Source organism: Bos grunniens, chromosome 13 (assembly GCF_055505025.1).
Source record: "Bos grunniens cultivar Pamir isolate PY7600 chromosome 13, Bosgru_T2T1.0, whole genome shotgun sequence".
Taxonomy (NCBI): domain Eukaryota; kingdom Metazoa; phylum Chordata; class Mammalia; order Artiodactyla; family Bovidae; genus Bos; species Bos grunniens.
The window spans coordinates 55,296,062-55,323,229 of record NC_141177.1 but is presented as its reverse complement, the minus strand read 5'-3'; the positions used below and the strand labels follow the sequence as shown (position 1 = coordinate 55,323,229).

Sequence of the window (27,168 nt, the reverse complement as noted above, 5' to 3'; positions counted from 1 at the left end):
AAATGAGATCCTTCTTGTCAAGGACTCGACTCAATGCTGGGCACACAGGAAGTGCTCAGACTACTGCAGTTGTTCGGATGACTGAATTTTGCTCCTTCACTGTGTCCTGAATTTGTTCAACTGGATTTTCTATATTTTTGGCTGCACCAGTTGTTAGTTGCAGCATACGCAATCTTCACTGAGGCATGTGGGATGTAGTTCTCTGACCAGGGATCGAACCCAGGCCTCCTGCATTGGAAGCACAGAGACTTAACCACTGGACCACCAGGGGAAGTCCCTGTCCAGCTGGATTTTAATCATTGAGAGCAGGATCCCTGTCCTATCCACTTCTTTGGTTGCCCTCAGTCCCACTCCCATTTCAAAAAAGTGCTGACTTTGTCATACATTCTCAAAAAAAAGAGAGAAATCTGTTACATTGATCAAAAGGAATTAAATTGTTTTTCTCCAAAATAGTACTCAAATCTTCATAACAACCCATCACGGCCAGCCGGACAAAGCACATGTCCACAGGGTAATCTCTCCTGACCCTGTCAGCAAGTTAAACATGTGGGAGGGACGCTCAAAAAGCTCGCAGTCAAGTTGTTCACACCACTGAGCCATCCTACCCTGCTGAATATGCTGCCTTAGTCAACAGCCTAAAAATATCCCAGGGAAATTGATTTGAGGTGGGAACCTCTGCCAAATTCTGGAGCGCTCTCTTTCCCTGAGACATGAACCGTAATCTTACAGGTGCAGATAGTATCAGATATGACACATATGGACATTTGAACACAGAAAATCCCATGCAGCATGCCAAAGGCCCTGTTTGAGGAATGTGTTACAGGTCAAACAGTTCTGCTGTTTTGCTAACAATCTCCCTTGCGTGTCACAACCTCATGCAGAATTCTACACCACGATGAGTAATATCACGGGTGGACTCAAGCCATTTACAAAGCAAACGTGAATGACATTTGCAAAAAAGAAGTATAACCTAAAAAAGTCCCCTTTATAACACCATCAACAACAGAACTGTGTTTCATACGTTATCAGTAACTATCGCTCTAGAAATCAGTTTGCATAATCGTTTGCTCCTCCAGTTTTGTTTTTTTCCAAATTGACCTGAAGATCACAAAATAGAAATGTTCTATGGAAGCCATATCCCACTTTCCCCAGAATGAGCAAAAGACTGAGAATAACCCAGGCACTTTCACAATGTTCCATCTTTTGTCTCTTGATGTCTAAGGCCTCTGTGACCAACAGCGACTCAGAAACTTATCACAAGCCTGGCCTTGCACTGATGTTCTCTTATCTTCCTGGGCTCGAGCTAGGAAAGATGAAGCCAAGAGGCCTCCCCCTTGGAGAGTTTACCTCTTACCAAGTCCCAAGCACTGGCGCCTGCTTGCTCTACATCCTTCACTCTCTCGTACCCGGAGTCCACCCACTGTATCGCATCCTCACCCTTCTCCAAGTACCCAGCAGACAGGGGGAACAGCCTGCTGTGTCAGAGAAGAACTAAACCAAGGATATGATGTTCCTTTTTTTATGATAAATGCACCTCTTTCTACTAATTGGCAAGTTCTTCCTTTCAAATGGTTAGATTGAGTGGTGCTTTGATATAGAATTCCGACTGATCGAGGTAAGGGAACTGAAAATACAGGATTCTGAATAAGTGGAAGGAACTGAACAGAGTACAGTCCAGGAATGTTCTCCTCCTGGGTCTCAGCACCTCTCTTGACTGTGAACCTTTTGGGTTCTAGACCCTCAGAACAGAAAACAGGTGCTGAGAGCAGTGCTGGCCGCAGCCACAGTCTCTGCCTGGATGGAAAGATCCACACACCTTCGGTGCTTGCTGGTGGAAGAAATGTCATTCCCCTCCTGTTTTACCTCTGTTCCAGTGGTCCCCCACCTGTTTGGCACCAGGGACTAGTTTCATGGAAGACAATTTTTCCATGGACTGGGATGGGGAAATGGTTTCAGGATGATTCAAAAGCATTCCATTTATTGGGTACTTCATTTCTATTATTATTACATCAGCTCTACCTCAAATCATAAGGCATTTCAGATCCCAGAAGTTGGGGACCCCTGCTCTATTTAGTACCCATTTGACTTCTCAGTCCTTTGCCACCCGCCCTTTCTCTTCCTTCAAGCAAGATCAAGAGAACCCTCAACTGCCTGGCTTCCTTGTTGTTTTAACTGGCAGTACCCTGAATCTGAGCACCCATCTTGCTTCCAAAAGACCTACTATGTGTAAAATAGATAGCTAGTGGGAAGCTACTGTACAGCACCGGGAGCTCAGATCACTGCTCTGTGATGACCTAGATGGGTGGGATGGAGGAGGAGGTCCAAGAGGGAGGGAATATATGTATACATTATAGCTGATTTACATAGTTGCACTTCCCTGGTGGCTCAGATGGTAAAGAATCTGCCTGCTATGCAAGAGACCCAGGTTCGATCCCTGTGTTGGGAATATCCCCTGGAGTAGGGAACGGCAACCCACTCCAGTATTCTTGCCTGGAGAATCCCGTGGCCAGAGGAGCCTGCCGAGCTACAGCCCCTGGGGTCACCAAGAGTCAGCTACAACTGAGCTAACACTCACTTCTTCACTTTTCATAGCAGAAATTAATAAAATACTATAAAGCAATTATCTTCCAATTAAAAAAAATTTTTTTTTTTAATGACCTATCAACTCTCCCCAGAGACATGGCCATTCCGGCCCTTGCTTTCAATGGCTCTTGCCAGGACTGTCTCCCACTTCTGCTTCCTCATGGGGCACCCAGCTCTCACACTGCCACCCAGGCTCTAGGAGGTGTTGGGGAAGGGTACAGTGGAGACCCAGGGCCATGATTTGTCCTCCACTCCGACCTCACAGGTACTCCATCCTTAGTGGCAAAATCCTAATTTGTTTCATTTTTGGTTCCTCTGTCCATGGGAATTTTCAGGCAAAAATACTGGAGTGGGTTGCCATTTCTTTCTCCAGGGGATCTTCCCGACCCAGGGATCAAACTTGTCCTCTTGTGTCTCCTGCATTGAAGATGGATTCTTTACCCGCTGAGCTACTGGGGAAGCCGTTTTGGCTTATGGTCCACAAGTAACAAACTGCATGGATGGGCAAGGCCCCTCGGGTACAGTTTCTGTACTAAAAACCACACGTGGACAGAGCGGCATCATTTTAGGGAACCTACTCATCCATCACGAAGTTACTCTTGTCGGATGGCCTCAAGGTGCTGCTTTGCTCCACTTGGCCCTGGGGTGGGTCAGGAAGGAGGGTGGTGAGAGCAGAGACTGGCCTCCCCTCTCTGACATGGTGTGAAGTGAGCATAGAGCTGGGCGGACGAACGAGGAGTGGCTCCGTGATCACCAGTCCTACCTAGAGGTGGTTCGACGGACCATCACACTTTCCTTTTCCTTCTGCTTTTTGGCTGGAGAGTTAATTTAATTTTGTCATGGCAGGATTAGCAACCAGGCCACAGTGGTGAAGGGACATTATCATCAGACAGCATATTAATCCTCTACCCCACCCAAGGAGGAAGCAAAAACCAAACAAATAGCAGCTTTCTGGAAATTGAATTTCTGTTATCCAGATGTCAAAGATGTAATACCCCAATTACACAAACTATTGCCAATGAAGCATGCCAGCGAATATGCGATGTAAATGGGGTGAACACAGAGCCACAAAACTGCACGGTCAGCTTCTGGCTCCGGGAGTGAGTGATAATTAGCACTGTGTGTAGACACTAATAAACATTTATGTCTGAAATTACAACTTTTAGCCATGTTAATAAGGGATCTATTGGCAATCTGTAAAATAAAAGGTCTTGAAAAGAATGTCATACATTAAGCGGTGGCAGACATTTCCCATTCTGGCACAATCTTTTCTTTTCCCCCCTTCCCCCTAATTGCAAATGGCCACACTGTTTTGCTGAGAAATTAATTGACATAAGAACCTACCTAAAAAAATGGGTTGTGTCTCTTTGGCCTCCCCATTAACATCGCTGCTGAAGTCTGAGATCTTATAGACCTCATGGTGATAATCTGGGGTGAGAAAACAGCCAAAAATTAGAATTCTAATGACCTGCAAGATATGAATAAGCAAGAAAGGCGAGAATCTCATTATATACATTATGTGTAAGCTACACTTCATAATTTTTTGAGATCTCAGTTCATCACAGAATTTGCAGTCCCTGGTAATCCCTACCGCTCTGCTTACTCTGGAGAAGTACACAAACTTGAAACTATTCTTTTGACTTTAGAAAACAGCTCTGCTTGATCACACAGTTTTCACAGGAAATTTGGTCCACAAATGCCAATTACATACCAGGCTTCTTTTCTTCCAAATGACAAGTATTTTTATAAGGAAAAGAAAAAACCTTGCCCAATCATAGGCCAGGAGAAGATTCCAAATTTATCTCCACAACCCATTTGCATGAGTAGATGATAGTACGCTTCAGAGTTACCTGGTACTCTTAGTTTATCCAGAGAAATCCTAGCCTTTGAGCAGCTTGCAGGCAAGCACACATGAAAAATACTGATTTGTTATTTCAAATATAGTATAATTTGGAATAAGTAAGCGAGTCTTGCATTCGGCTACCACACTTCAACATACAATCGTTTAAGTTCTAAAAATGCACCTGCAGAGCAGAGAGAAAAATCAGACCCGTAATTTTTTTTTTTTTAAAAAAGGAAAAAGACAGACTTGCTATGTCAGTCAGACTTTAAAATACAGTATTTTACAAGCTTCTCTAAAGAGGCTACTGCACTTTGGCAACTGTTTCCAAAAAGTAGGATTGCTTAAGTAAGAAACTAGACAATCCTTCTTAACAGTGATTCCCTTTTGGGGGCCTTAGCCCTCCCAGAACAAGGTTTACAAAACGTATCTCACTTTTAAGATAAAGTAGTAAGTTCCATGAGTTTGAGCAAACTCCGGGAGATAGGGAAGGACGGGGAAGTCCGGCATGCTGCAGTCCATGGGGTCACAGAGTCGGACGCGACTGAGCAACTGAACAACAAAGTAAGTTCCCTGAGGTCATAAATAAGAAAGCTACCTAGATTCCAAAATGAATCAGACAGACCAACAGGCCAGTCATAAATGGAGGTGCTTTTAAAGTACAAATGACTGAGAAATCAACCCTGCTAGGGATAAAAAAACTGTACAGGGTAAAAAGCAAAGCCAAATATTTTGAATATGTACAACTACGCCAGGCTTTTCTCATCAAACAGTATCCAAACTAAATCGGAGTTAACAGATAGTAGATCTTCAAAATGTCTATAATCAAAATCAGTTTCAGACTAACCGAAAGCAGGCTTTATTGAATCTACACCATAGTTAGCTTAGCTGGAAATTGCAATCGCCCTCTAATTTTCATCAGCTTACATGTGACTTCTCCAGGTTGGTAAAACAATCGCCTTGCTCTCTAGTCTGATGCCAATGCTAGATACTACAACAGAGGAACAAAGTGGACAGGTTCTCTGGTTTGGTTTTGACTTCAAGCTGACTTAAAGACGACACTTAAACAGGATTATTCCAAACTCAATATTGGGACTTGTGACATGATGGGGAGAAAAAGTCACCTGCCTCTAATTTAAAGTGACACAATGCATTTTGATAGGCATAATTTTTTGTCTGCCCTTACATTCTTATCGTTTTTTGAAAAGTCAAATCAGGAAAAATAAAGACTCTTTTAACAAGTCACCGAACACAGGCAAGACTATTCAACTTTCCTCTCCCCTCATAAAATAAACCCAAGCCCAGAGACCGCGGTGTACACCTGTTAAATCGTCAGGGACCGGCTGGATTTTTTGTTTTTGTTTTTCTCTTTTTAATGATATTTATCTGACTGTTACGTGATCTATTCGAAAACATCTTTCCTGCCCAAATAACATATTCGGGAAAGATGCTGCATGTCATCAATTCTTCTCTGGGCTTGGACACCTAATGAGCTTCTTTCTCGGTCTTACAACAGCCACCACCACCTTTTCTCCTTTTTGCAGGAGGGGAGGAAAAAAGCAAACCAACCCCAAACCACCACGACCACTGGTCCGGGTGGGTGTCCGCACGGCCTGATGGAGACGCGTCCTCCCCCACCCGGCCGCCAAACCACAGGAGAGGAATACCAAAGAAGGCTCCCCGCTCTCCAAGTGTCATTGTTTGCTAATTTCCTGATGTGCCCTCCGACTTGTTTACGCGGAATCACATCCTGCCTTCCCCCTCACCCCCAGCCGCACAACTTTCCTCGCCGCCCGGCGTGTGTGCGGCCGAAGCCCGACTCGGGGAGGGGACCCGGGGCGGGGGAAGGGGGGGTACCAGGAGCCCCGGCCCTCGGAGTTGGCCGCACCGGGGGCCGGGGGCTGTTTACGCGGCGGCCAAGTCCTCCCTCGGCCGCCCGCACGCCCCCCGCCCGGCCCGGCCCGGCCCCGCTTACCTCGGTTCACCAGTTTGAAGCTCTGGGATTTCCTGCTCCGCTTCCTCTCCGAGAACTCCATGGTGCGGCGGGCGGGCAGGGCAGGGGCTGCGGCCGGGGGCGGCCGGGCGGAGGGGAGGGACAGAGGGAGCGGCGGCAGAGGCGGCGGCGGCGGCGCTGGCTCTTGTCACCCGGCAGCGGGAGCGCGGGGACCAAGGTCCGTCTCTTGGATCCGCAGGGGGGAGGCACAAGCAAGGGAAAAACCACTCGAGCCCGCCCGGGGGCTGCGGCCGGCGGGGCCGGGAGAGAGGCGCTCTCCCGGGCGAAGTTGCCCCCTCCTGGCCGCCGCTCAGCTCGCCCCCCGACCCCGGCTCATCCCCGGCTGCCTGGCTAGACGCCGCCGGAGCCGAACTTTCCGTTGGGGAGCGAGTTGGGGGCGGGGAGGGCGGGCCGGGGCTGCCGGCGCCCTGGGCGCTCGCCGCGGGCCGGCCTGGGTACAGCTCCGGACGCGGCGGCGGCGGCGGCGAGCGCGGCCCCGGGGACGCGGCGGGAGGGCCGAGGGCGGCGGCGGCGGCGGCGGCGGCGGCAGGGTGCGAGCCGGGTCGGGGCGCTGACCGCCCCCGCGGGAGGAGGGGCGCCGGGAGGAGGCGGCGCCGCCGGGACCCCGGGGCCACCTGCTGGCGGAGCGCGGCCGCCGCCATCCCCCGGGGCCCGGGCAGCCGCCACCCACCGGCCTGGCCGCGCAGCGCCCGGAGGAGGAGCCAGAGGCCGCGGCGCAGCGCCCTCGGCCCGGCCGGCCCACCCGCCCCCGGGGACCGCCGTCCCTGCCAGGCGCTGGGATCCCGACGCCGGTGTCTCGGGGGCCGGCGAGTCGGGGTGCGGCTGCCCAGGGGGGGCCTGGCTCCCGGCTCCGAGCTCGCCTGTATCTTCCCGGGGCCGATCTTGTTCTCAACGGCTCTGGGTGTCGGCGACCCTTCTGGCCAGCCCACTCTTCTCGCCGTGAGGTTCAGGGTGTCGGAGGGCCAGACACTGGTTTCAGGCAAGTTTTAGGGGGGGGGGGGGAAATCAACCAAAACCCAAAAACTTACCCATCTGAACTCTGCAAGGAAAAGAGATTTTAGAATTTACTGATCAGCCGAGTATGGAAAAGAGTGAGCTTTAGTTCTTTACTCCAATGCGAGGAGGGATGTAGGAAGATTGGGAGTTAAGTTCAAGGAGAGAACTTCGAATGTGGGGCTTGGAGAGGGTGGATGGGGTGAGCAATGCGACGTCAGTGGGTGCCCCACCTCTCTTCTGACTCTTAGGGAAGACATGGCCAAGGCAGGTGCAGAGGAGTCTGCCATTGGGTGTACTAAAGCCAGAATAATCGGCAGGAATGGAAAGCTTGTGTTAGTTTTATATTGTATTCTTTTCTAGGGAGTTAAGAGTACACTCCATTGCTTTTTCACAACAACTTTATTGTGGGGATGGAAGAGAATTCTATACCAGCGGGGACTGGCAGGTCAGAAATGTGATCTGATAAGCTGAAAAGTACCGCCACCAAACTGGGCATCTCTAGACGCAAATACAAAGAGAGTAAAGAGATGGACGTCGGAACCAGCACTGTGACAAGTTCAAGTGACCTCAAAAGAGTGGAGAGGAAATAAGGGGGGAGGGTATGTTGATAAATGCGGTAACACTGCCAGTCTTACTCAAATGAGGAGGCTCAGGACTCACTCTTTTTCTTTTTTTATAATTTTGTGTATTATTTATTTTTGGCAGTACTGGGTCTTCCTTGCTGGGCAGGTTTTTCTCTAGTTTTGGTGCTCAGGCTTCTCTTTGCAATGGCTTCTCTTGTTCTGGAGCACCGGCTCTAGGGCTCAAGGACTCCTTAGTTTCAGTTCCCAGGCTTTAGAACACAGGCTCAGTAGTTGTGAAACTTATTTGCTCCGCAGCACGTGGGATCCTCCGGTATCAGGGGTCGAAGCCGTGTCTCCTGTATTAGCAGGCAGATTCTTTACCATGGAGATACCAAGGAAGCCCCAGGAAAGACAAAAAGATAAGTTGGAGGCAACCTGCATAAGCATATACACACCAGGAAATCAAGGAACCAGGTAACCCGTCAAATGGCAGAAGCAGAGCCTGGTATACCTTCTGAGGTCTTACGTTAGGCGGTACATATGTGATAAGTGATATGGGAGGCTTGTTTCAAAGTGAGAAAAAGGACCGTTCAGGGGACTTCCCTGGTGGTCGGGTGGTTAGGACTCTGCACTTAATGCAGGGGGCTCAGGTTCCATCCCTGGTCAAGGAACTATGATCCTGCATGCCAGTGCAGCAGGGGCCAAAAAAACAAGAGGAGTGTTCCTTCTGTTCGATAAAATGAACCCTTAAATAAGAGGTTTTAAATTTTTTTCTCACTGTCTCCTTGGAGATTATATTCAGAGTTCAGGGCCTTTTCCTAGAAAATATGTGTAGGACAAACAAAATTGTATACATTTTTTGGAGTTCTAAAAGGTAGCAGAAAGGATTAAAGTGATAACAAGGGTTGGTCAACTACTCTATTTGGTTTTCTACTGGGTTTTTTTGCCTCTCTTTCTTTAAAATACCTGAAGGTGTTTTGAAGATTTCTAAAGAAACAGAGCACCTGATTCTGTCCCCTGGGCAGGGACCCCTTCTTTCTTTTTTTTAGTGCCTTTAAAAATGTTATTCCAGAAGCCACAGGCTGAGGACTGTACTGATTGAAGAACATTTAGGATTGTTCATGCCTTGGAGCATAAAATGAGACTTTATTATGCTTGCTATGATAAAATCATTGAAGGTACCATACCAAGAAGCAGATCCCTAGGGGGTTATTAACAACTTAGCATTTTCAGTTCAAGCGGGAATATGAATTCCGTTTGCTGAAGAAAATATTTTTTATATAGTTAAGAAAAGATATTTCATTGTGATAATGTTTTAAAATAATGATTGTTCTTCTTGACCCTTTGTTCCTGGCTCAACAGAAATGGTCTGTGAGCAAGTTGGTCTACAGAGGCCATAGATCAGGCCTGTCCTATTAACAGGTAGAGAAAATCAACAAATATTTGTTTATTCTCCACATTGTGCAAATCACCATGCCTTTGTATAACAAAAAAGATAATATATTCAAAATTACCGTTAATAAAAGATCTAAATAAGAGGGCTTCCCTGGTAGCTCAGTGGTAAAGAATCTGCCTGCCAATGCAAGAGATGCTGGTTCAATCCCTGGGCCAGGAAGATCCCCTAGAGAAGGAAATGGCAACACACTCCAGTCTTCTTATCTGAAAAATCCCATGAACAGAGGAGCCTGACGGGATACAGCTCATGGGGTCCCAAAGAGTCAGACATGACTTAAGCGACTAAACTAGAACAAAAGATTAATAATGATGTTTAATTAGAGATTGCTTTAAGTGGTAGATATTAGTTGCTTGAGCTGCCATACAAAATGCAATAGATGAAGTGGTTTCAACAATTGAAATTGACTTTCTCATGGTTCTGAAGACTAGAAGCCCTGGATTCAGTTCTGGCAGAATTAGTTCCTGGTGAGGGCTCTCTTGTTGGCTTGTAGACAGCTGCCTTCTCACAGTGGTGGAAAGAGAGTTCTGATCTCTTCTTATAATCCCATCATCAGTGCCCCACTCTCTTGGCCTCATCCAAAACCTGATTACCTCCCAAAGGCTCTACCTCTCAGTACCGTCACGTTTGGGGGTTAGAACTTCAACATAGGAATTTGGGAGCAGGGAACACAATTCCGTTTGTAGCAGTATTTTGTTTGGTATTTGGTTTGATTTGGTTTTTTTGGCTGCCATGCAGCATGCAGGATCTTAGTTCACTGACCAGGGAACTTGTGCGCCCTGCAGTGGAAGCGCAGAGTCATAACAGCTGGACCACAGCAACAGTATGTTGTTTTTGAGTTTTTATGTAGGGGTGTTCTGCATAATCCTACCGGAGATGTATTAAGGTCATTTCTCTGTCTCAATAGTTCAGGTTTCCCCAAAGATTTTAGAACCACAGGTTCACATATTATTAAAGCTCTGGCAAAACTGGTCAAATATTTTATCATATGACCATTCTAAAATTCAGTTGATTATAGATAAAGATTAGGTTTTAATCTCTGATAAAGGCAGGTAATTTGGCCAGAGAATATTTAAGCAACCTTAACCCTGATTTTTAAAAATCCTTTTCTGAAAACTCTGTCCTGAGAAGAACAGCATTATGAAGATCTCCATCTTTATTTAGAGCCCTGCTGTCCAATAGAAATATAATGCAAGCCATAAATGGAATTTAAGGTTTTCTATTAGCTATATTTTTAAGAAGTAAAAATAAACAAGTTAAATTTATTTGAATAATACTCTTATTTAACCCAGTATATTAAAAATATTATCATTTTGATATACAATCAATATAAAAATACTTAGTGATAAACAATTTACATTTCTTTTTCTTTGTACACTGTTTTGAAAATGGTGTGTATTTTACACTTAGAGGACAAACCAATTCAGATTAGCCAAGTTCACATATTTAATAGCCACATGTAGCTAGTGCTACCACATTAGACAGCTCAGATTTCCAGGAACTATATGATTTGAACCACACTATGTACATAGATATGACTATAACCTGGCTGTTGTTTATGTAATAACCCTCAAAAAGATAAGTGGGATGGTATTATGGCTTGAGGCTGTTTATAATCTTTGATTGGAGTCTCTGGAATTGAAAATCGTGTCAGTTGATTCTGGAATCCTTCAGGAAGATTAATAAGTATAAATATTAACTTTTCATTTTGTGACGATCACCCATCAGAAGGGTCATGGAAAGAACAGAAGTAAGCCCTACTCTAGACTCAGTTTATCACTTTGTTGGTGGCATAACTCAAGTTTCCATTTTCTTTTACTTCATGGATTTTAGCAATTGTAACTTAGAGGAGGTAATATCTATAAGAGATTACTTAAGTGAAAATGAGATCTTGAAATGTGCCACCAAGAACATTACTGTATATTTATAAGAGGCTTCTCATATAGGAACTCAAGAATACTTATACATCATCTAATGCTCTTAATTGCTATAGGAAGTTGATAGGTATTAATGTTCCAAATTTGCAAATGAGGAAAATCCATTTTCATGAGGTTTTTTTTTCAGTGAAGCACAAATGCCATACAGGTTTCCTGACTCTTAAGTGTGATGCATTAACCTTACTTACTTTCTGCCATTTCTTTAAAATAAAGATTTAATGTTCTTTAAATGAAGATCTAACATATATAGTAAAGAGCATGAATCTTAAGTGTTCACCTCAATGAGTTTCTTTTACTTACGTCTACATCCGTATAAAACCACCCTCTGCCAGCTTAAGATGTAGGACATTTCAGCTCCCCTGAGGTCCCTCCCAGCAGAGAATCTCCAAAGGACACCATAAGTCTAACTTACCACTATCACCAGAGCTTGGTTTCCTGTGTTCCTGAACTTCATATACATGGAATCATACAATGTGTACCATTTTATATCAAGCTTTTGCTCAGCATTATGTCTGTGAGATTCATTCCTCTTGTTGGGTACAAGAGTTCATTCATTTTCTTTGCTCTATATTATTTCATTATATAAATATACTGCAATTTTTTATCCATTCTACAGTGGATGGGTATTCTTGTACATTTTAGTTTATATCTTTAGGTAGACATAAGCACACTGTATCTTGTGTATATGTTCTGTTCATGAGTGGAATTTTTGGATTAGAGTGTGTGTGTGTATTAGTATGTTTGGCTTTAGTAAGTATTATCAAATAGTTTTCCTGAGTAGTTGTATCAAAGGTTGTACAGTGGTAAAGAATCTGCCTGCAGTTCAGGAGACTTGGGAAAGTTAGGCTGTATCGCTGGGTCGGGAAGACCTCCTGGAGAGGGAAATGGCAACCCACTCCAGTATTCTTGTGTGGGGGAAATCCCATGAACAGAGGAGCCTGGCTACAGTCAATGGGGTTGCAAAAGAGACGTGACTGAGCACGCACTCACGCACTCTCACCTGCAGTATATGAGAGTGCTAGCTATCCCATATCTTCACCAACACTTGGTATTAATTGGAGCATAGTGGTACATTTTTGCCTCATTGGGATTTTAATTTGCATTCCCCAATCGCCCAATGACATTAGGCACATTTTCATGTGCTTGTTGGTCATTTGGACATCCTTTTCTTTCACAAGCCTGTTCAAGTCTTTTGGCCATTTAAAATTTTAATTTTATATTGGAGTATAGTTAATTAACTATCAATGGGCTTCCCAGATGGTGCTAGTGGTAAAGTACCCACCTGCCAATGCAAGAGATACAAGAGACACGACTTCAATCCCTGGATTGTGAAAATCCCCTCTGGAGCTGGAAATGGCAACCCGCTCCAGTACTCTTGCCTGGGAAATCCCATGGACGGAGGAGGCTGGCAGGCTACAGTCCAGGGGGTTGCAAAGAATCCAACACACCGAGCACATGCAGCACATGGTTAATTAACAACGTGTCAGTTTCAGGTATACAGCAAAGTGATTCAGTTATACATGTATCTATTCTTTTTCAAGTTCTTTCCTGTTTAGGTTATTAGAGAATATTGAGGAGAGTTACCTGTGCTATACACCTTGTTGGTTATCTGTTTTAAATATAGCAGTGTGTATACATCAATCCTGGGAGAAAGCAATGGCACCCCACTCCAGTACTGTTGCCCAGAAAATTCCATGGATGGAGGAGCCTGGTAGGCTGCAGTCCATGGGGTCACTAAGAGTCGGACACGACTGAGCGACTTCACTTTCACTTTCTACTTTCATGCATTGGAGAAGGAAATGGCAACCCACTCCAGTGTTCTTGCCTGGAGAATCCCGTGGATGGAGAAGCCTAGTAGGCTGCAGTCCACGGGGGTCGCACAGAGTCAGACACGACTGAAGTGACTTAGCAGCAGCAGCAGCAGCAGCATACATCAATCCCAGTCTCCCAGTCTATCCCTCCTTCCTACCCTTCCCCATCTGGTAACCATAAATTCATTCTCTAAGTCTGTGAGTCTGTTTCTGTTTTGTAAATAAGTTCATTTGTATTTTTTTAAGATTCTGCTTATAAGCGATATCATATGATATTTGTCTTTTTCTTCTGACTTCACTTAATATGATGATCTCCAGGTCTAACCCTGTTGCTGCAAATGGCATTATTTCATTCTTTTTAATGGCTCATTTACCAGTTGTTGGTCTTTTTTCTTTCATTTGAAAGAGTTCTTTCTATATTTGGATATAAGTCCTTTGTAGAATATTATTTTGCAAATGTCTTCTAATCTGTAGCTCGTGTTTTCATCCTGAATGTTCTTAAAATTCTGAATTTTAATGAAGGTAGCTTTACAGTTGACCTGTGAACAACTCCGTAGTTACGGACACTGACTCTTGGCATGGTAAAAAATCTGAATATAACTTAAAGTCCACTTTCCACCTATGCAGTTCCTCTGTATCCACAATTCCTCTGTATCCAAGGTTCCACATGTAAGGATTTAACCAAATGTGGGTCATGCATTACTGTAAGACTTAGCACTGAAAGCACTCCAAGTATAAGTCCGAAAACACTCCAAGTATAAGTGGACATGCACAGCTCAAATCAGTGTCGTTAAAGGATCAATCATGTAGATCTTTTCCAGTCACATAAGAAACTTAAACTTGAATTTGTCAGTGTATTAGTTTCCTGAGGCCGATGAAATTACCACAAACTCTGTGGCTTAAAATAATGGTAATTTATTCTCTCCTAGTTCTTGGGGTCAGAAGTTGGAAATGAGTCCCTTGAATGGACCTGACCTGGCATCACAGTTCAGGTGGCAGCAGGGGACTGTGTGCCCTCCTGAGGCTCTAGAGGGCCTCTGTTCTTGGCCTCTTTCTGGGCCTCACCTCTACTAGCTTCTGGAGACTGCAGGCATTCCTTCGCTTGTGGCCATGTCATTCCGATCTCTGCCTCTGTCTTCACGACACCTTCTCCTCTGTGTGTGTGAAGTCCCACTCTGCCTGTCTCTTTTATTTGTTTAATTGGCTGTGTCAGGTCTTGGTTGCATCATGCAGGACCTTTCACTGTGGCACCCAGACTCTCTAGTTGGGCCACACAGGCTCCAAGGACTAGGACGGGGGTCTTGCCGAGATCCAGTTTTCAGTCTCTTGGTCATATGGACTCCAGAGTAACTAAGCTTCAAGACAAGACAGTCGTATTACAAAGTCCCAGCTGGGAGTTGGGAGACTTGAGTACAACTGTGCATGTAAAATTTTAATGTCTCTGGGCCTCAATTTCTGTATCTATAGGAATAATAACATATGCCTTATCACCTCTACAGAGTTGTTTGGGTCAAATCATGTATGTGAAAGTGATCTAAAATATTAAAATCTATGGTGGTGTGTGGTTTTGTGCATGCTAAGTGGCTTCAGTCATGACAAACTTTTTACGACCCTATGGATTGTAGCTTCTAGGCTCCTCTGTCCATGGGGGTTCTCCAGGCAAGAATACTGAAGTGGGTTGTTCTGCCCTCCTCCAGCGGATCTTCCCCACCCAGGGATCAAACCTTTGTCTCTTCTGTCTCCTGCACCGGCAGGCAGTTTCTTTACCACTAGTGCCACCTGGGAACCGCACTTGAGGAGGTACATTTGAGTACCTTCCTCTAACACTATTATTTTTTGCCATTGAGTGAGATTCTAGGTAAGTAAGTACTTCCTGTGGCATGAGTGGTGTCCAGGCCATAGGGGAAGCTAACCTGAATTTTCTCCCAAATGTTTGAGACAACGTAGCATGGAAGTTTGGAGTGTGTCCTCTGGTTCCAGATCTCCTGGCTTTGAAGCCCAGCTTGATTGCTTCCCACAAGCAACATCTTGGGCTGCATTGTTTGATATAATATAGCATCTTCCCAGCACTCTTATCTGAGGACAATTTAATGTAAAGGCTTGGTAATTAGTAGAAGGAGCTGAGCTACTAAACAGGGTAAAAAGCATCCGAGGGCTACAGAGGCTGCAGCCATGACGTCTCGGCTGAAGGAGAGGGGACAATAAAGGGACAGAGGACCAGGGCAGGGGCCACCCCAATCCTACCCCTAAACCCAAGGCTAAGAGTCCACCTCCTTCAGAGAGGCTGTGGCTACCTCATGTGCTGCAGTCCATGGGGTCGCAGAGTCAGACACGACTTAGTGACCAAACAATGACAACAACAACCTCATGTGGGGGAAGACATTCCAGAAGGTGGAGCCAGAGCTGGACTGCAGAAACTGTTCCCAGTGAGGACAGAGTGGCCAGAAGTGCAGCTGACTCCTCCAAGCTGGCCACCGGCCTCCAACATCAAATACCAGCTATGGAGGGCCAGAAGGTGAGCAGCATGTCTTCCTGGGGCAGAGGTGTGTCCCTCTGGCGCCCTCTGTTGACAGCCTCGCATTCCACCAGCCTCCAGCTCAGAGAAGGGCGAGTTTGGAGCTGGGAGACACAATACATTGGTAACTGCCAATTTTTCAATAATGCTCTTAAAGCCTTAAATGTTATGAGCTGGAAACTGGGGGGTAAGACTTGTAACCCTCCACATAGAATTATTGTAAAAAACAGTAATTGAATTAACACATAGAAATGCCCAGATCAGGGACTAACACAGTCCAGGCCAGCTATTTCAACTGGTTCTTATTTATTACCTTATCCCAGGTCCACATCATGAGCTGGTATCAAGAGAAAAATGAGACACTGTCTCTGCCTTCATGAGCCTTATCTTCAAGACCGTCATTAGATGGACAGATCTTAGATGCTTCCCAGTTATCTTTAAGGACTAACACTATCTTAAAGCCTACCTTTAGGAAATTAAAGAGCTTTTCCCCATTCTGTATTGGTTTTAGGGGGGAGAGTTAGCTTTTTTTAACAGAAAAGTATGCATGGTATCTTTCTGTTTTGTTCCTTAACTACAGAATCACTGCCAAGCTGTATCTTCAAGCTGTATTCATTAGCTGTCTATTCTGTGTCAGGCCATATCTAGGTCCCCTGGTTATAGAGGTGAGCAAGACAAAACAAAATTTCTGTCCACATGGAGTTTGAATTCTAGAAGGGGTTGGGGGAAAGAGTCAATAAAAATAAAGATATAGAGTAAGTAAGTGATAAATACTATGAAGTATAATAAAAGTAGGAGCAAAAATGAACTTGCTCATTTTCCCTAAGTGTCACTACCTAAAAAGATGTGTGTGTGTGTGCACAAACATGCATTTTGGTGCCGGTTCCATGTACATGCTGTGGTTCTGTATCAGCTGTGAAAACCAGAAACTCCAGGATCCCTGGTGAGCCTATGCTGAGAATAGTTTCCTTTCCACCTAGCAATTTTGGTAAATTTGAGTTAGATTCTCCTTTTTAAAATCTTTCCTTTGCAATATAAACACATTTGCTTCTCAGTGAACTCAGACTCATTTACCAAGTTGCACAAATACTCAGTGGGGGAGAAAGTCCTCTCCTGCTTGTCAATAGTCTTAATTCTCTTTCCTGCCAGATTGGTGGTGATGATGTCTGATGAGTCGCTAAACCCAGTTTTTCTCACATGTATGTCTGAATGTCAACATCTCCGTAAATCTGAGTAGGTCCTCTGTGTTAAATTCTCTTTTTAAAATTCTTCCTCTTTTAAATATTCATGGGAATGGCTGATCTCTATCCCATGAAATAAAAGTAGAAATTTTAGACTAATCTTCCATTTAATTCCTCCATTCCAAAGACCTTAGAAAACAGGCCTGAAGATTATATGAACCACAAATTTAAAAAGTGTTAGTTTGATATGTCTGAAATTAATGCTTTAATTTATTCACTACAGAATGTCTTCACACATCGCTGTTTTCTGTAATTTATACCATATACTGTCTACTCAAGTTAATGTGTGAAGCATGGTTAAATTATGCCTAAAAAAGAATGTGAAAACGATCCACAGTATGGTGACAGGGGACGGGTCTAAGTAGGAGTAATGGGGCAAAATTGAAATAAGGCAAACTGAAAGGAAAATCTCAGAATAACTCTCAGGTGTCGAAGTTGTGCCTAACTGGAATAAGGAAGCTTTCCCTGATGGTTCAGTGGTAAAGAATCTGCCTGCCAAAGCAGGAGATGCAGGTTTGATTCCTGGTTCGGGACTGTGCCCTGGAGTAGGAAATGGCAACCCACTCCAGTATTCTTGCCTGGGAAATCTCATGGACGGAGGAGCCTGGTGGGCTACAGTCCATGGGGACACAAAGAGTTGGACACTACTGAGTGATTAAACAACAACAACTGGAATAAATTCTTCAGAAAAAGACTGAAACAAGAGCAAATCTACCAGAAATGGATTAGACAAAGTTCTAGAAAATATTTCTAGGGACTTCCATGGCAGTCCAGTGGTTAAAACTTTGCCTTCCATTGCAGGGAGTGTGGATTCAACCCCTGGTCAGGGAACTAAGATCCCACACACCTGGCCAAAAACAAAATTTTAAAACAGAATCAATATTTTAACAAAATCCAATAAAAGGTTTAAAAAATGGTCCACATTAAAAAAATTCTTTTAAAAAAGTAGAAAATATTTCTCTAGGGAACACACAATTTGCACACAGGGCCAAAAAATGTGGCTTACATAATCCAATGGGCTTTTGTTTGTTTCCTATCTTCAGTTTTCAATCTTTGGTTAATCATGTCAAAGAAGGTTTGGGAGAAAGATCAAATGAACAAATTTTATAGAAAGAGATGAATTTTATCAATGTGATTTCATTTGTTCTTTCCCCAGTATATGTGACATGCTAACAGGAACTTTATTCATTTTGTGTCGGCTGATTTCATGCTGGTCAAAGTTTGGTAAAGCCGCAGCCGTACCTTCGGTGTCTGCAGTCTGTTTTCCTCTCCCCTGACCTCATACTTCAGTCTCATTCTGAAGGAGTCTGGGTGAGAATTGTGAATACAGAGGTCAGGACAGATCCCAAGAATAAAAAGACCTACTTTGCATCCCCAGCAGGATGGTCTCTGTGATTCAGTCTGGTTTGTTTTTGGAGATTAATAATATACTGCTAGTTAGTGTTTGTAAATGTTAACCATTTGGAGAGTGCATTCATTAATTCACTGAAACTCCTATCTATGTGCAAAGCACTTGCTTCTAGGTTTTAGAACCCTAGGAAATACACATCTGAGAGGCTTCTCCTGCCATCAATGAGTATACACTTTGGTTAGCTGCCAAAGTGAGAAAAAGCTGCTGTTTTTCACATGGACTGTCACTTCTAAAACTGAATGAAAAATAGGAAATGGAATTTAGATGGTGAGCGGTTGGGGCTGGGCAAAGAGGATGTGCCAGAGGAGGCCTCCAGGTTGGCAAATATGGGTTCATTTCCCTCTGTGATGCTTCATGGACTTCTTTTTACTCTCCTATTAGGTTTTTCCCAGAGAAATAGAACCAGTCAGTTCTATTTTTTTCCACCCACCCTTAAAGAGAGCAGCATCCTGGTGGCTCAGATGGTAAAGTGTCTGCCTACAATGCGGGAGACCTGGGTTCAATCCCTGGATTGGGAAGATCTCCTGGAGAAGGAAACGGCAACCCACTCCAATACTCTTGCCTGGAAAGTCTCATGGACAGAGGAGCCTGGTAGGCTACAGTCCATGGGGTTGCAAAGAGTCGGACACGACTGAGCGAATTCACTTCACAGGGTTTTCCCAGAGAAATAGAACCAGTCAGTTCAGCTCATTTCAGTCGCTCGTCATGTCCAACTCTTTGTGGACCCATGGACTGCAGCATACCAGGCTTCCTTGTCCATCTCCTGGAGCTTGCTCAAACTAATGTCCATTGAGTTGGTGATGCCATCCTGCTGTCTCATCCTCTGTCATCCCCTTCTCCTTCTGCCTTCAACCTTTCCAAGCATCAGGGTGTTTTCCAAGGAGTCAGTTCTTCTCATCAGATGGCCAAAGTATTGGAGTTTCAGCTTCAGCATCAGTCCTTCCAATGAACACCCCGGTCTGATCTCCTTTAGGATGGACTAGTTGGATCTCCTTGCAGTCCAAGGGACTCCCAAGAATCTTCTCCAACACCACAGTTCAAAAGCATCAATTCTTTGGTGCTTAGCTTTCTTTATAGTCCAACTCTCACATCCATACACGACTACTGGAAAAACCATAGCTTTAACTATATGGACCTTTGTAGGAGCGGTATAGCTATAGATATATGGGTACTATGCAAATGAATGAAGGGAAACTTCACTGAAATGGAGTTGGGAGGCAGAAGAGTACTCACACACATGCCACTTGAGGTCAATGCAGATACCAACAATAAGAGACCTTTTTTGCATCCCTAGCAGGAAGCAACACTACTTTTAATACTTAAAGCAAAGGCAAAAAAATTTTCTCTCTGCCTGGCAACAACTCAGCCATTCAGATTGTTACAACCCAACCAATGATTATGCAGTGGAAGTGAGAAATAGATTTAAGGGACTAGATCTGATAGAGTGCCTGATGAACTATGGATGGAGGTTTGTGACATTGTACAGGAGACAGGGATCAAGACCATTCCCAACAAAAAAATGCAAAAAAGCAAAATGGCTGTCTGAGGAGGCCTTACAAAATAGCTGTGAAAAGAAGAGAAGTGAAAAGCAAAGGAGAAAAGGAAAGATATAAACATCTGAATGCAGAGTTCCAAAGAATAGCAAGGAGAGATAAGAAAGCCTTCCTCAGTGACCAATGCAAAGAAATAGAGGAAAACAACAGAATGGGAAAGACTAGAGATCTCTTTAAGAAAATTAGAGATACCAAGGGAACATTTCATGCAAAGATGGGTTCGATAAAGGACAGAAATGGTATGGACCTAACAGAAGCAGAAGATATTAAGAAGACGTGGCAAAAATACACAGAAGAACTATACAAAAAAGATCTTCATGATCCAGATAATCATGATGGTGTGATCACTCACCTAGAGCCAGACATCCTGGAATGTGAAGTCCAGTGGGCCTTAGAAAGCATCACTACGAACAAAGCTAGTGGAGGTGATGGAATTCCAGTTGAGCTATTTCAAATCCTGAAAGACGATGCTGTGAAAGTGCTGCACTCAATATGCCAGCAAATTTGGAAAACTCAGCAGTGGCCACAGGACTGGAAAAGGTCAGTTTTCATTCCAATCCCAAAGGAAGGCAATGCCAAAGAATGCTCAAACTACCGCACAATTGCACTCATCTTGCATGCTAGTAAAGTAAGACTCAAAATTCACCAAGCCAGGCTTCAGCAATACATGAACCGTGAACTTCCAATGTTCAAGCTGGTTTTAGAAAAGGCAGAGGAACCAGAGATCAAATTGCCAACATCCACTGGATCATGGAAAAAGCAAGAGAGTTCCAGAAAAACATCTGCTTTATTGACTATGCCAAAGCCTTTGACTGTGTGGATCACAATAAACTGTGGAAAATTCTGAAAGAGATGGGAATACCAGACCACCTGACCTGCCTCTTGAGAAATCTGTTTGCAGGTCAGGAAGCAACAGTTAGAACTGGACATGGAACAACAGACTGGTTCCAAATAGGAAAAGGAGTACATCAAGACTGTATATTGTCACTGTGCTTATTTAACTTCTATGCAGAGTACATCATGAGAAACGCTGGGCTGGAAGAAACACAAGCTGGAATCAAGATTCCAGGGAGAAATATCAATAACCTTAGATATGAAGATGACACCACCCTTATGGCAGAAAGTGAAGAGGAACTCAAAAGCCTCTTGATGAAAGTGAAAGTGGAGAGTGAAAAAGTTGGCTTAAAGCTCAACATTCAGAAAAGTAAGATCATAGCATCTGGTCCCATCACCTCATGGCAAATAGATGGGGAAACAGTGGAAACAGTGTCAGACTTTATTTTTTTGGGTTCCAAAATCACTGCAGATGGTGATTGCAGCCATGAAATTAAAAGACGCTTACTCCTTGGAAGGAAAGTTATGACCAACCTAGATAGTATATTGAAAAGCAGAGATATTACTTTGCCAACAAAGGTCCGTCTAGTCAAGGCTATGGTTTTTCCAGTGGTCATGTATGGATGTGAGAGTTGGACTGTGAAGAAAGCTGAGGGCCAAAGAATTGATGATTTTGAACTGTGGTGTTGGAGAAGGCTCTTGAGAGTCCCTTGGACTGCAAGGAGATCCAACCAGTCCATTCTGAAGATCAGCCCTGGGATTTCTTTGGAAGGACTGATGCTAAAGCTGAAACTCCAGTACTTTGGCCACCTCGTGTGAAGAGTTGACTCATTGGAAAAGACCCTGATGCTGGGAGGGATTCGAGGCAGGAGGAGAAGGGGACGACAGAGGGTGAGATGGCTGGATGGCATCACCGACTCCATGGACATGAGTTTGAGTGAACTCAGGGAGTTGATGATGGACAGGGAGGCCTGGCGTGCTGTGCTTCATAGGGTCGCAAAGAGTTGGACACAACTGAGCAACTGAACTGAACTGAGCTGAACCAATGAAAAGCCGATACTTCCTACTTTCAGTTTCCCCCATTGGACTCTGTAATAACCCCTCCCAACTCTTTATTCTACTCTATAAAAAAAGTTTCTTCTCCTTTGTTTTACCATGTGGTTTACCATCATTGTGTGCCCTGAATGGCAATCCTTTGCTGCTCCAGAATGAACCCATTTTACTGGTAAAATAACTGGCTGCTTTATTGTTTTAGGTTAACAATATACATGTAGGTAAAGAGATTTATTTGAGGAATTGACGCAAGTCATTACAAAGGCTGAGAAGTCCCATGAAATGCATCTATAAGCTAGAGACCCAGGAAAACTAGTGGTGTAATTACAGTCTAAGTCCGAAGGTCTGAGAACCAGAGGAACTGATGTCATAAATTCTAGTTCAAGTTCAGGAGAAGGTCAGTGTCCCAGCTCAAGGAGGTAGGAAGCAAAAAGGGTAAATACCTCTTTCTCTATTCTGTTTAGGATTCTACACCAGCCTATAATGAATTGGATAATGCCCACCAGCACTTGGGAGAGTGATCTACTTTAGGGAGCCCACTGATTCAACTGCTAATCTTATCCAGACACACCCTCACAGACACACCCTGAAGTTATGTTTAATCAGACCAGTCAAGTTGACACATAAAACTAACTGTCATGGCTCCAAAATCATATTTCAGCAGAATAGAGTCTGTTTCCTTCAAACAGAGAGTTGAGCATGTGGAGTCGTTTTTGGACTTTTTCAAAGGAGACATAAACAGCACAATCTTACCTGTGACTACCTGAGCCTTCACTCTAAAGCCTCCTCCTGCTTCATTCTTTTTACTTGCTCTAAACACCTCTTCTGTTTCACTGATCTCTTCTCAGGGAAGCTCTGCTTTCACTTGGGCTAAATCTCATCATTGACTCAAACTCTATTCATGCTACAGGGAATAGCTGTGGGTGCAGGAAGCTGCTTCGCATTACGTAGCTACTGCTACCATTGAACTAGCACATGTTCTGTTCCATCCTCGCTGGGAAGCCAAACAGTCTCATTTCACCTGTAAAATCCTTTGTAGTTAAACTCTTGCTCAAGAATGCTTTGATACCTCTATCTAGTAGAGGTATATATTGATAGTCTTTAAAACAGCAAAGCAAAACAAATAAATTGGATATCTGCTATGAAACTTAGGTAATTTGGTGATTCTTCTGGTTTCATAATTTGATGATTAATAAATAATCCATATAGATACATCTGTGTTGTTTAGTTTCTAAGTCCCATTGGACTCTTGTGATCCCATGGACTGTAGCCCGCCAGTGTCCTCTGACCATGGGCTTTCCCAGGCAAGAATACCGGAGTGGGTTGCCATTCCCTTCTCCAGGGGATCTTCGCAACACAGGTATCGGCAGGTGGATTCTTTACCACTGAAACCACCAGGGAAGCCCAGATATATCTATACAATGCTAATAACTTTCAATAATTTAACTGAAATTGTTTATAATTACATAAACATACATTATGTATTTATCTTTAAAATAATGATTCGGCTCCATGAAGTGACTCCGTAATAGTTTCATTCTCCGAAGAATTAGGGTGAGATTCCTTATTTCCTCCTTTTTATGAGAATAATCAAGATTGAAGATAAGAAAGTGAGAACTAGCCAGATTAGACTGGATTTATCACTTCAGATTTTCACTTTTCTACTCTGTTTTTCAAGGGGGAAAAAAAAATCATGTTTTATTTTGTTTTGTTTTGTTTTTGCACATTGCCCGATGCCTACCCTCATCCCTTTTAAGTTTTCCAAGTCATTGTAGTTTCATTTTATTGTAGGATCTTTGATCTATATCATCTCTCAGTTTGGCAATGTAATTTCCCTCAGATTTTTAAATATTCCTATAAGCATTTTGCTTTGAAATTCCCAACTCCCCCTTCCAGGAACCAAGAAGAGACTTTAAGCTCATCTATACTTATTGACAAGTAAATTTTCATGTGCTACAACACCATATACTCTTTTAGGACAAGCTGACTTGGTCTCTATCTGTAGGAGACCAATAAAATATGTCTAGCTACTTAAACATCTTAGTGCTACAGACTCCCTCTGTCTGATCTTGGTATTTTCAGAGACTGCTTTTTTTTTTTTAATTGAAGAATAGTTGATTCACAGTGTTGTGCCAGTCTGCTGTATAGCAAAGTGACTCAGTTATATGCATACAGACATTTTAAAAAGCATTCTTTCCCCTTATGGTTTACCCCAGGATGGTGAATGTAGTGCCCTGGGCTGTGCAGTAGGACCTTGTTGTTATCCATCCTATGCATAGTAGGTTTCATCTGCTAATCCCAAACTCCCAGTCCTTCCCTCCCCCTTGGCGACCACAGTCTCTTTCTGTTTTGTAGAAAGGTTCATCTGTGCCCTAGTTTACATCCCACCTAAGAGTGACACAGTGTTTGTCTTTCAGAGACTGCTTTCTTGATATTTTGATGTTTCAGATACATTTTCTTGTGGGCAACTCAAGAGACAGTTAAGGTTTTTTCACTCTTGGTTGATTCTCATAAATTAGGGTTACCAGACCTAGGCAAGAACAGATAATCAAACAGGAGCATCCACTTAAATTTGAATTTCACATAAAGAATGAGTGCTTTTAAAAATAAGCTTATCTCATCAATATTGGGGGCATACTAAGAAATTGTTCATTCTTTATGTGAAATTTAGGCTTAACTGAGTGCCCTGTATTTTATTTGGCAACCCTGTAATAAATAGGAATTTCTGCTCCTGCAGCTTCCCTACACTTCAGTCCTCAGAACTTCACCCAAGGTTCAGAGTCCAGAGAGAGCAGAAGGGTGTGGGGATGTAGGAGGGTTCTTGGCACTTTCTGAAGCTTTAGACACCCTTTCAGGCCTAGAAAAGTGGGGCTGAGGTATCAAATAAAAAGAAGGGGTCCTGAGGAATGAGGTAGTCCCAGGCATGAGATAGCTCCTTGTATGTAGTGGTAGTAGTGTTAGTCGCTCAGTCGTGTCTCACTCTTTGCAACTCCATGGACTGTAGCACCAGTCTCCTGCCCATGGAGTTCTCTAGGCAAGAATACTGGAGTGGGTTGTCATTTCCTCCTCCAGGGGATCTTCCCAACCCAGTGATTGAACCCACATCTCCTGCATTAGTAGGCAGACTCTTTACCACTGAGCCATATTTTATGTAAATGCATGTAAACCCATCCATGTAAATCAATGCCAATCTAATCGGCTCCCAGCAGGGCTGCAGCCATATTTCTCAGTGAATAAGTGGTCCCTGAATTGTTCACCTGGACTCTATAGCCAGGCCTTGTTGTACCTGATGATGTCCTAAGAGTATATCTGGTTAAGGTTATCCATCATAGTTTGTAGTGAAATGTAATTCTGCCTGTCAGATGTTGGTATGACAAGAAACAATAATAATATTTGAGGATTCAGAGCCTCACCCCCTTGTCACCTTCAGTCAGTTCAGTCGCTTAGTTGTGTCAGACTCTTTGCGACCCCATGGACTGCAGCACCCCAGGCATCCCTGTCCTATCACCAATTCCTGGAGTTTACTCAAACTCATGTCCATTGAGACGGTGATGCCATCCAACCATCTCATCCTCTGTCATCCCCTTCTCCTACTGCCTTCAATCTTTCCCAGCATCAGGGTCTTTTCAAATGAGTCAGTTCTTCACATCAGGTGGCCAAAGTATTGGAGTTTCAGCTTCAGCATCAGTCCTTCCAATGAATATTCCGGACTGATTTCCTTTAGGATGGACTGGTTGGATCTCCTTGCTTCTCACCTTGGCAAGGCGAATTCTGTCTTCACCAATGCTGTGTCCCTGGTCCCAGGAGTGCACTGGACCAGGTTAATGGGAGAGAGAGGGAATTAAAAACAGTTCAAAACAATTACATTGATCTCAGGAAGTGACAAAACAAGAATGGAGCAGATTCAGAAGATAAGAGCGGTAGTGCAGAAAAGGAAGAAGTCGGTGTATGTATGGAAGGGGGATATGAGACAGAAGTGGAGAAGGAAGATGGCAGTGGGTAGGGGGGAAGGTGCAAGGAAATGTAGAGAAAGACCAGGACGGTGTTCCTGCCAGGCCCAGTGACATACCAAAGGGGAGAAAGCAAGCGAAGATTTTCAAGAAGTTTTGCTCTGGGTTGTAAGATCTATCCCCCATTTGGCAATTTTTGAAACACTGTAGTTACTATTTATATTTATCCAGTGACTTTTTGCCATCACAACGATGCTTCCTCTGAGTGTAAAGTGTCCTCAGGTATCCCTACCTACAACCTAGCATATGCTGTTTAGACAAAGTGAAGAGAAAGGAAGAAAGCAGGGCCAGAAGGGTCCATTAAATTCTGATCAAACGAACGTTGGGCAGCAAAACTGTAGCACTAGTGCTTCATTTATTCCATCTTTATAAGATTCCCTGGGGGCACTAAAACAGTGATTCTCAACAGGAATATTAGAAATTAAATTGACATTATCTATTCACGTCTTCATGACATTGTGGATTTCCTCTTTACTGTCTTCCTATTATCCTCATATTGATAAATATATGTGTTACATGATGTGTAACCATGATATAAACACATTTTTGTCATGCCAAGTAGCACTAATACTCCAAATGGAGTTTTTCTTCAAAGTTGTCAACATGTATCCATACGTCATTGCTTTGCATTGCATTTGAACATTGCATTGTTCAAAAACATGCAGGTCTCTGTTTGGAATTACCTTCAGAGTTTATGTCAAATTATTTCAGTTTTCAGCAATGAAAAATTTTCATCCTTAAAGATGCATTGGACTTTTGGAAACAGTCAAGGACAATTTGGAACATACTTTGGTGGTTAAAGTATATAATCATAATAGGTTACACTTTTAGATAAAAACAAGATAGCAAAATTAATGAAACTTTCTGTATCGCTCCTCAACTGAAATGAAGCTGAAATAAAAATGTCATTCTAAATTATTTTTTGAGCAATGGATTGAGTTGAATGAAAGTATCAGTTCAGTTGCTCAGTCATGTCTGACTCTTTGCGACCCCATGAATTGCAGCATGCCAGGTCTCCCTGTCCATCACCAACTCCTGGAGTTCACCAGACTCACATCCATTGAGTCGGTGATGCCATCCAGCCATCTCATCCTCTGTCGTCCCCTTCTCCTCCTGCCCCCAATCCCTCCTAGCATCAGAGTCTTTTCCAATGAGTCAACTCTTCGCGTGAGGTGGCCAAAGTATTGGAGTTTCAGCTTTAGCATCAGTCCTTCCAAAGAACACCCAGGACTGATCTCCTTTAGAATGGATTGGTTGGCTCTCCTTGCAGTCCAAGGGACTCTCAAGAGTCTTCTCCAACAGCAAACATTATCCTCAATGGTGAAAAATTGAAAGCATTTCCCCTAAAGTCAAG

The 27,168-nt window shown here is 43.7% G+C and overlaps 2 protein-coding genes across 36 annotated transcripts in view; one reads left to right on the top strand and one right to left on the bottom strand.

Moving 5' to 3' along the window:
- BEND7 (BEN domain containing 7) overlaps positions 1–7,133 on the bottom strand; it is an 87,814-nt gene extending 80,681 nt beyond the window's left edge. For 17 of the 32 annotated variants that reach the window (XR_015139617.1, XR_015139621.1, XR_015139615.1 and 14 more), the window contains exons 1-2: positions 6,399–6,963; positions 3,928–4,011 (exon numbers count right to left, since the gene is read on the bottom strand). Coding sequence is in view for 13 of the 32 variants with exons in the window: in XM_086334288.1 (XP_086190414.1) it covers positions 3,928–4,011; positions 6,399–6,459 (145 nt within the window). In the remaining 19 variants the exon portion in view is untranslated. Of the gene's footprint in view, positions 1–3,927; positions 4,012–6,398 lie in introns of all 32 variants that reach the window. The other 15 variants (XR_015139624.1, XR_015139626.1, XR_015139625.1 and 12 more) reach the window with 5 other exon arrangements.
- PRPF18 (pre-mRNA processing factor 18) overlaps positions 7,102–27,168 on the top strand; it is a 135,662-nt gene continuing 115,595 nt past the window's right edge. For 2 of the 4 annotated variants that reach the window (XR_015139642.1, XM_086334308.1), the window contains exon 1: positions 7,102–7,416. The gene's annotated coding sequence lies outside the window, so the exon portion shown is untranslated. The remainder of the gene's footprint in view (positions 7,417–27,168) is intronic. The other 2 variants (XM_086334307.1, XR_015139641.1) reach the window with 2 other exon arrangements.